Raw genomic sequence first — 10,227 nt, 5'->3', positions numbered from 1 at the left:
GAACATCGCAAGCTGTTCCTTCATTTATGAATCATCTACCAATTCAAAGCTTTGGGTATCTGCATGCAGCTTGCTCTCTTTTGATCAGTACCTCACTTAATTATCATGACATTTTGCGTTGATCAATGCTTGTTGTTCCGACTTTCCATACGAAAGTAACGGAATATTTGGGCTCGGGGTGGATTTTTTTTTCTGCAGACAAATTTCGACTTTTTAACTAGCCATTTTTGACGGATTTTTTTAATATCATTCGAAAGGTATTGTTGTCCTGAGCTCAAATTTGAAAAGATATTTCACCTGTGATCATTTTTCGTAAAGTTCCGGGGGTTTAACGATTGCCATTTTGGCCAATTTGGGACAATTAACGCGCGATATTTCGCGCTATTAACGCGTAAGCGGAGATTTAATCCGTCTTAGAAATCGTTCCAAATTGGTAAAAAGAAGCTTATTTGACATAATTGGTTTGTTACAAGGAGCGAAATCTATCCTTTTGTACTTTAAAGGCGTGGGGGGATGATTTTCACAAAAAATTTCAAATTTTAGAAAAAAAAATTTCATTTTGTTCTATTTCATTGAATTTTTTAATGTTATTATTGCTCCATAAACCTTAAAAGGCAGTCGGAACATTCAGGGCTTCGCCCTGATACGAGCAGTCTTGTTTAGTTTCGCATTTAAATCATTTAAAATTCTGCTTGAAAAAGTTCTCGTTTTAAATGAAACAAATCAAGTCCATTATTTGTTTTCATAGAAAAACCGTGCGAACATCTGATAGCATGAAGATCAGATATAGGAGTAAACATTCGAAAATTTCCAACAAAGCTGCAAACTTCCGAGGTTTTCTGTAATATGTATTCATTACAATTCGGTACGTAAATAGTGTAAACAGTTGTATTGGCCTGTTTTGCTGGCCTTCAAAGTTTCAAAATTATTGCACCATAAGACGGTCGAGTTATGTCGCAATTTCAGTTGTTTTGCTTTGTCAAATGTCATCGCTAGAGCCCAAATTAGAAATAATAATAATTAATGGTGAATAGTTGAGTCACTACCCCTTTTAATCAATTATTTGGTTAGATAATGTTTAAGTTCAATCTGTTTTTGGTGAAATCATGGGCTATTTAATCAAACTTGTATCAATAGATGTGTCGACCGATAATAAATTCAGATTCAGTTTATCTTATCGGTATAAGTGGAACGTCCAAATTAAATTTCATTCTCAATTAAATGCGCTGAAGTTAACTTGCTCTGTTTTTGTTCAATTCATCAAGTTAATTCAATTTTCAGATGATGGCGGATACTTATGTAAATGGATCGGCTAAAATCATCAAAATAGGCAGTCGAGATAGCGAATTGGCCAAACTTCAATCGAATATTGTAATTGATCAACTTCGAAAACACGATGTCTCAAGTAAGTTCAAGTTCGATCTGGTTACCATGAAAACCATTGGCGACCAAATATTAGACAAACCTCTAGCGAAAACTGGCGAGAAGAACTTATTCACTCGGGAACTTGAGTCGGCTTTACACGAAGGGACAATTGATATGATAGTTCACAGCTTGAAAGACTTGACAACATCATTGGAAGAATATTTCGAAATTGGAGCAGTTATGAAACGAGAAAGCCCTAACGATGCTGTAGTTTTAAGAAAGTCATTAACTATTAGTACTGAAAGTGATTATAAAAGTCTAAATGATTTTCCGGACGGTTTCAGAATTGGAACTAGCTCATTAAGACGAACAGCTCAACTTAGCAGAAAATACCCGAATTTGTTGTTTTCTTCCATTCGAGGAAACTTGAATACTAGGTTGAGAAAACTAGACCAGGGGGATTTATACGATGCAATTATTTTGGCCGAAGCCGGCTTGGACCGACTTGGTTGGAAGCCGAGAGTTTCTTTCGTTTTGGATCCAAAAATTGACGATTCGTGTTTATACGCAGTTGGACAAGGTGCACTAGCGATCGAAATTCGAAAAGACGACGAAAATATTGCGAGTATTATTAGATGTTTGAATCACAGAGAAACGGTTTTGCGCTGTTTAGCAGAAAGATCGTTTCTAAGATTGCTTGACGGGGGCTGTAGCACGCCTATAGGTGTTACAAGCTCTATAGAAGAAGTTTTGACTGAAAATTCAATAGAAAATAGTTGGAAAATGTCCTTAACTGGTCGCGTTTTGAGTTTAAACGGTGAACAAATCATTGAATCACGTCGAGATTGTAATTATTTGAAACACGAAATAACCTCAAAAGGTCACAACATTACAAGCTCAGGAGACGAAATCGATCACAAGACAGCAAAACTTGAATTTGAATTGACTGGATTTCATAAACTGTTAATTGATGATTTGAATTCACTGATGGAAGCTAGTTTGCTTGGCCAAAGTTTAGCTGATGATTTGCTTGCCCAAGGTGCTAAAAAGTTATTGGATGATTGCAAAGAAACGATACGAAATGAGGTTTTGAATGGGAAAATGAACCCTCAGCAAACACAAAATACTAAACATAATAAATTAAAAAGTGAAAATGCGACCTGAAATTGATTGTATCACTTAGCAGAGTTGTTAAAAAAGTAATAAAAAATTTCTTTCTAGTTTTCTATATGAATTAGCCTATGTCAATAATGCTTGTTAGCTCCGACTGTTTCCACGGAAAGAGATAAACATCTACGACAGGTTTGTTTTAACGCGATTGAAGTTTTTGTGAGGACCAATATTAAGGCATCGAGTATGTCATTTGGAATCATTTTCAGCCGTGGTGCGAATTTCAGGAACATTTTTTTACAAACGGTCGAAAAAGTTTCTGGATACAAAACTGTAACCATAATAACCATAAACCTCTCTCCCTAATGCATGATTTTATGACGCCCCCCCCCCCCCTCAGGGATTCGAACCCCTGCCAACCCAAAGGGTCCCTCCTTTGGTACTTTTTAAGAAATCAATTTTTGGCCGAGCAACCTTAAAATTTTTCTAAAGGCGCCATCGGCGCCAATATATACTAATTTTGAGGGGGGAGCGCGCGCCGGAAAAACGCGTTTTTTTTTGTCAAAATTTTCCAAAAAGTGCTTAAAAACCGTATTTTTGACCTCTTTTTTTTAAATAATTGCCTGCGGCGCAGAAAATTTGGCCAAAACAGGGTCTTTTTACTGCTTTGGGAAAGCTCGGAAAACCAATCTGATCGACCTTAGAAAAAAAAGGGTATTTTGTTTAACCAAGGAGAATTTTGAAAAATTTATCAAGTATCCCGAAAAAAAGTTCCCGGAGTGTCTGAAATTTTAGTATCATCCGATTTTCGCACTAGATTTTGCAACTGAGTTTTGTTCCAACTGATTTTCAACTGCGTTTTGTAGCCGGCTACTCTTTCGTGATGTTTTACCCATTATTTTTACTCTTGAGATTTGCAAAATTTGTAAAATCGGAACATAGACCTTTTTAAATGTAAACAAAATAGCCGGTTAATGCGCAAATAGCAAAGAATATTCCGACCATAGTCTACAAAAACTACTAAAAAAGATTTTAGTGTAGTTTTTAATGCGTGGTGCGATAAAAGGCTAACAAATTTATAATTTAGGCTCATTAGACAATCATAGCAAAATATGCAAACTAAACAGGACAACAGTTTTTGATAGAATGACTAGAAAAAAGAAAAACTTTATTGAAAATTTTTTAAAAAAGTTGTTTTTTTGCAGAATTTTTTTCTCGAATTCCCAAAATGGCATTAAAATCTCCACAAACTGATTTTACTCGAAATTCATTGTAATTGAGCTTTTGTAATCGGCGTAAAATAAGAAGAAAATTATACGAAAACTATTCGGTTTTTCTCGACAGCAGAGAGAAAAATTTTTTAAAAGTGGTTCGAATTACGACTGAAAGGGCTTCAATATAATGTATCACTCAAACCTATCGCTCGTATTTTGCCAGATATTGGATAGAAGCTATTACTATTCCACGCGACCTTTATGATTCAATTATTTTTAAGAGCACAGAAGGCACGATCTTTGTTCTTATTGCAGAAATACAATACAAAAAACTCGTCTTTTGGATTGCTTAAATTCTAGAAAAAAAAACTATTTTTTTACAGAAAGAAATAACTTTTTTAGTGACGTCTATCTATCGAATGCTTTTCTAAACAAAATCAATTTTTGGTGTGTAACGTATCTTTTTGAAGCTGATTATAGGTGATTTCGGGTTAAAATAAAAAATTCGCAAAGAAAACAGGTGGAAGTATGTGCTTCTCAGAGTGAAAAATAGAGGTTGATTTGATAAAAACAGACATTATAAAAGTTTTAAAGTATGTTGTATTGAACAATTAAATTTTGACGATCCGAAAGAAAAGTTGTAATGAATCAATCATAGAATAATATTTAATCCGTTTCAGTCGTACTTCTTATTCCAAACAATTCAAAAGATTGTCTCAATTTCGATAAAAAATTCGAAAGTGCATGTTTGAGAAAAATGATACCAAGCATGAAAATTTGAAAACTGCGAATGAAACCATGAGAGATAGAAATGAGAAGTTCAAAATAAAAGTATAAAAACCTTATAGAAAGAATACATTTTAACCATTTCTGCCAATTTTAATTCGGTTCTGATACATCGTATCATCTTACATTTAGTTTTTTGGTCGAAAGGATTTGAACTTTCTGTAGTATTTTCTCCGCAGATGTCACCACTCATATACTAGTCAAGCGTAGCGTGGTCAATTAAGATAAAAATTAACGCAAAATTGAAAAATCAGCAAGCCTGTTTTCTTGGATCGGGGCTTGAAGTTAAATCAAAATTGCTGATTTGAAGATAAAACTAAATTTCAGTCTTTCTTCTCTAAAACAAACAAATGATTTTTATTTTTTCAAAAATAGTTTTCATTTTTTTATTGGATTTATCTCAATATGGTAGGATCATATCAAAGTTAAATACCGGATAGAAATGTTTCTCTTTCTTCTCGGAAAGATTCGAGCCCGATGCTTTAGGATAATAAAAGAAGCCTCTCGTGATTTTGACCAGAAATGAAGGACAGTATAAAAAGATAAACAAGTGTAAACTAAAAAAAACTATTACAAAAGAGATTGTGAATTATTTCTTTGGCGAGAAAATGGTGTTGCAGTTTTATCTCAAGCGAAGTATGACTTTCTCCGCTGATCTCAACACTCAAATACTCACCGTATCGTAGTCGAATAAGCTAGGAGCTATCGCGAAGTCGAAAAACAAGCATGCTCACCTTGTTCGATCGGCGGCCTGAATTTTCATTAAGTTTTTGATGATTTGAAGCAAAAATTAGATTTTCATCTTTCTTCTATGAATCTTTCTTCTCTCAAAGACTCGTATACTTTTTGCAAGCCTCTTGCTCGAGCTGTTTTTTAAATCTAGGTCAATAAAAGATGGCTCATAATGATATTGACAAAAAATCTGCTTTTTTATTTAGACTTAGCTTAATATAGCGGGATTATTATTTTAAAATGTTTGCTAAAACGGATGAAAATTATCTCACGACCCCAAGGTTGTAGTTTTCCGAAAGAAAAAAATCTTGAACTTAAAAATTTTTTTAAAAAATAAACAAAAGAAACAAACTCACATATATTGAGAAAAAATGTAAGTGTTGTTTTTCTTCTAAGTTAGATTCTATTTTCACAAACTGTAACACTCTGCAACCTTTTTTCTTCAGAGCAATTGAATTTTATGATTTTTCAGAAATTTAGTTCCAGTAATAGTTGCTCGCAAACAATGCCAGATATACTCTAAGAAGTCAGAAAAGATATTCCTTGAAAAGAAAAAAACAAATTTCTGGAGTCTGGAAATTGTGAAATACATAAGTAGCCTTTATCGAACTATATTTAAATCATCTTGATGATTTCTTCCGCTTTTTAGTTTCAAGGAAAGTACTCAATTATAATTGGTTTAAAACGCCAAAAAAATTGACCCATGTAATCAATTTTTGTGACCATGAAAATGTAGGGGATTTTTAGGGGATGTTTAGGGGATTTTAATAGATTCATTTAAATTTTTTAAAATCCAAATTTTTTTATTATAGTTTGTTTTTATTAGAAAATAAATCAGTTGTTTTTTGTTAACAAATCCACAAAAATTGAGAATTTATTTTGCAAACTTGAAATGTTTACTCTAATTGTCACAATGCGTTCTGCAAAACTAAAACCAGAACGAACATGTTCATCCACGTGCACCCCTTCCTCCAACTTTCACGCCTCCAATCCCCTTCAACATCCCCAGCCACTTTCCACTCAAACCTCACCACCACACCACACCGCCAAACGCCAACACACCCTAAAAGCCAACCCCCACCCTAAAACCACCGAAAACTCTTGCAGACCCCACACACACAAACCCTAAACCCCTCCCTCTGCACCCCCTTCATCATCTCACCCCTCACGTTTCTTATTTATCCCCCTAAGATTAACCCCCTGGCAGGGGAGTTGGTTAAAGTGAGATGAGGGGTAAACTGTGGGGGAGGTGCGGTAGAAACTTGGGGGTGAATCGATTAGAGGGGGTAGCTTTAAGGGGACCAATTATGAGATGGGGGAGAAGAATGGAATGAGGGACGTAAATTGCGAAGGCGTTAAAAAAATCTGTCGAAACTTGAAGAAATTAAACAAAAAAATTATGAAGTTAAACAGTTGAAAACAAAATAACAAATTTAGTAGCCAAATCAATTCTTCTTTTAAAATTTTGTTGATAGAACGTTATAAATAAAAACCAATTGCGAATTTGTGAAAACAATGCACTGCTTGTAACATTTTGACAATTTTTGGAAAAAAGAATTAGATTAATCCATTATAATCGATTTAAATGGATTATAATGATTTGGCAAAAAATAGATTAGAATGCATTGATGAGACTGACAATGAAAACATAGTTAAATTATTTCTTGTCCATGATACTTCAAGGTTTTGATTTTAGGTAATCTGCATCATGATTTTGTTTTTGATTTTTTTTTCAAGAAAAGTTCTCAATACTTGTTAACAAGAAAATAAGTTTTCTGAAGTTTGATTGAATATATTGCTGGAGTTGAAAGGAGTTTTTTAAATAATTTTCAGTAATTTTTATTTTTGATTAAATTAATTGAGTACAGTCCCCATGTCTTTTATCTTTGTAACTATTTTGATTTAGCTGAACTATTTTTTTGCTTTTTGATCACCATCAGAGCTACAAAGAGCAGGATTCTCTCGAGGAGAGTTTTATTGCATCCGACTATTCAGTTTAAGGGAATCTTTTTCACATAATTAATGGTTTGCGGTCGTAAAACTTTAAAACCAACGTTCTAGGCGCAATTTTGCTAGACGAATAAACACTTAATTAAAAAATCCAATTTAGAACATGTTTTTTGATGCAATAATTACATTATTTAATTACATGCAAAAATTAATTTGGTTATAATTACATCGAGTTACGTAGTAATTATAACCACAGCGAAGGTTTTTGGATTAAAATTGATTTCACTGGACTTATGTGCTGACTAAAGCGTTGTCTGTAAAATCGGTTACTTTGGTAAAACTGGTCAGCTCAATAGATTTTTGATCGATTAAAGTCCAGCGATTTCAAAAAAAAATTCTGAAAAACCTTTATGATTTGTTATAATACCTTTATGTTTTCAGTATAATCGATTACTTTTTGTACAAAAAACCTTTGAAAATCGAAGAATTTTGTTGATACCTTCTCTAGTTTTTGCATCTTTATGTATAACTCGAACCCAAACAAAAACGTTCATCCCCATATACCAGGTTCACTACTCACTTACCCTTTACAGTTTTTTAGGTCATTGCTTTAAAATCTACATGAATTCATTAACCTCATAAGAAGTCGCCAGGAAAGTCAACGCGGGAAAACTCCTACCACAGATTTGATTAACTTTTTGCTCGTGCACACTTAGTATCTTCTTGCGCCAATTATTTATCTGCCGCAGCGCCGATTGAAGACAACTTATCTTCATTTGCGTCGGTCGACAACAATTTGTTTTAGAAAGCGTGTTCGTTGTTTCATCTGCTCAGTCTACAAATTCTGGAAGCCAGGAACTTAGTCTTCGACTGTGTGGCAGTTGTCAGTCTGAGTATCAGTCGATTGAAAAATCATTACGACGACAAAATTGGTTTATAACAGAGCACAGAATTGTGCTTGTTAGCTTCTGGACTCCTTGGACACATTTAAACACGTTTTATTGATTTTGTAGATAAAGCGATACAAATGTTATATCTGATAAACCGCCCCAGTAAAAAGAGAAAAAAACGTCTCAAAAAACGATAAAAATTCTGTTTTGTAAAAAATGGATTATCTATTCCACGCTCCAAATTTCGCTGTATGAACACTTTTTAGCCCAGCATTATAAATTGGCAAATTCTTTACAGGTTGCGGCAAAATCGACAAGTTCATTACAATCCAAATGAAATCAAAATAAGTGAGTGCGGCGTCAATTATTTGAGCACAACCTCGAGATCTTAAATCATTCTAAAATTTTTTTTTGAATCAATCTATATCCCAGTCAAAGCAATTAAAACAATTGCATGAATAAAAAAAAACTATGTTTTCAGTGCTTTAAATTAGCTATAGTTCTCAACCTTTAAAAAGTGATTGTAAACAAAGCCGATACATTTTTCTATTTAAACTCCCGCTAAATAAACCAAATACGTTTTTTTCATGTAACTTTCCTGGAAGTTAGATACCAAGCTCATTTGCTGGTTTTCCGAGTTATGGTGACATGAGTTTTTCATCAGAAACCTAAGTAGAAGTTTCTTGTTTTTTAACAAATACAAAAACATAATTTTATGAAAAGATTCATACAGCAGCTATGCTATATTTTACAAGACGTTTCAAACGATATACACAAGAATTTGAATTCCACCTGAGGTTAAAATGAATGTGATTGATGCATTAAGAAAGGTTTACTATAAGTCTAAGGTTTCAGTGATTGTTCAAGTAAAACAATTTGAATATCAGACAATTTTTACGTTTTTCTTAGAAAATGTACCGCTATTAGTTCCGTGCTGACCATTAAACATGGGGAGTAACTTTGTATGCGGGTGTTATTTAACTGTTTTTCTTTGAAAAAATCAGATGCAACAAATAATCAGCGGAGAACGTCGAATGATATACAATAATCGCGATTCTACGACATTACAAATTGTGAAGAAAACTTCTCAGCAAAGATAAAACATCGTTTAAATGTTTTTATTTTTTGTCCAATTTTCAGCGAATAAGGTGAACAAACAGGCCTAAATTAGTGTAGTTGAAAAAAAAGATTGTTCTCAAACAAAAAATCCAGGTGTTAAAGAATGAGAAACTTTTAGTAAAACTGCCTTAAGAATTTTTTCAAATGAAAAAAATGCATGAATTCATACTTAAGTGTTTGTACTTTTGAATGTTTTTTTGAATATTGCAAGAAATTTCAAACATGGAAAATTTTTTTAAAAACTGTGACCTTTTTGGCACAAAAAAGAACGCATATTTAGAAAAACTTGCTTCACGCAAATTTTGATATTTTGTGTGTATTCAATTATTAGCCTCTCTATAGTTCCATATACTCAAAGCATAGAAACAGACGAACAAAAAAATGAAAATCATCATCGTTTTCAACCGTTTTTTAAATGAAGGTAATATGAATTAAATATTAATCGGTACATAATTACGGCTTCTTAGTAATCTTCCAAATCAAAAATTTTTGGGCTTTTGAAAATCAAAATAATCATATCATTATCAATCATGAGGCAAGAAATGAAGAAAATTTTTTCCGGCATTTTGCTTGACTCGATGTTCACGTTAGATCCGAAAGATGTAGTTTATCATAACAAAATTGATAAAGAACAGGTCAGTAACTAGCCAACACAAAACATCTAATCAATTTACGGCATTATAGTTTAAAAACGTTACACTCAAATTTGTTTTCTTTGCATTTTTTAAGATATATATATATATATATATATATATATATATATATATATATATATATATATATATATATAAATATATTTATATATAAACATGTATATATATACAAAATGAGGTTTTGAATGGGAAAATGAACCCTCAGCAAACACAAAATACTAAAAATAATAAACTAAAAAGTGAAAATGCGAGCTGAAATTGATTGTATCACTTAGCAGAGTTATTAAAAAAAATAATAACAAATTTTTTTCTAGTTTTCTATATGAATTAGCCTATGTCAATAAGGCTTGTTAGCTCCGACTGTTTCCACGGAAAGAGATAAACATCTACGACAGGTTTGTTTTAACG

The 10,227-nt window shown here is 32.8% G+C and overlaps 1 protein-coding gene across 1 annotated transcript; it reads left to right on the top strand.

Moving 5' to 3' along the window:
* The first annotated feature begins 1,207 nt into the window (after positions 1 to 1,207).
* Positions 1,208 to 2,591, top strand: LOC134852997 (porphobilinogen deaminase-like). Its single transcript, XM_063868906.1, has one exon. It carries the CDS (start codon positions 1,282 to 1,284, stop codon positions 2,527 to 2,529), a length of 1,248 nt encoding a protein of 415 aa, XP_063724976.1. The 5' UTR covers positions 1,208 to 1,281; the 3' UTR covers positions 2,530 to 2,591.
* Positions 2,592 to 10,227: the final 7,636 nt, after the last annotated feature.

This window comes from Symsagittifera roscoffensis, chromosome 8 (assembly GCF_963678635.1).
Source record: "Symsagittifera roscoffensis chromosome 8, txSymRosc1.1, whole genome shotgun sequence".
Classification (NCBI taxonomy): domain Eukaryota; kingdom Metazoa; phylum Xenacoelomorpha; order Acoela; family Convolutidae; genus Symsagittifera; species Symsagittifera roscoffensis.
Note: the sequence above shows the minus strand (reverse complement) of the source record. Positions and strands in the feature narration are given on the sequence as shown.

Coding starts and splice junctions, on each gene's coding strand:
- LOC134852997 (XM_063868906.1), top strand. CDS start 1,282: ATGATGGCGGATACTTATGTAAATGGATCGGCTAAAATCATCAAAATA.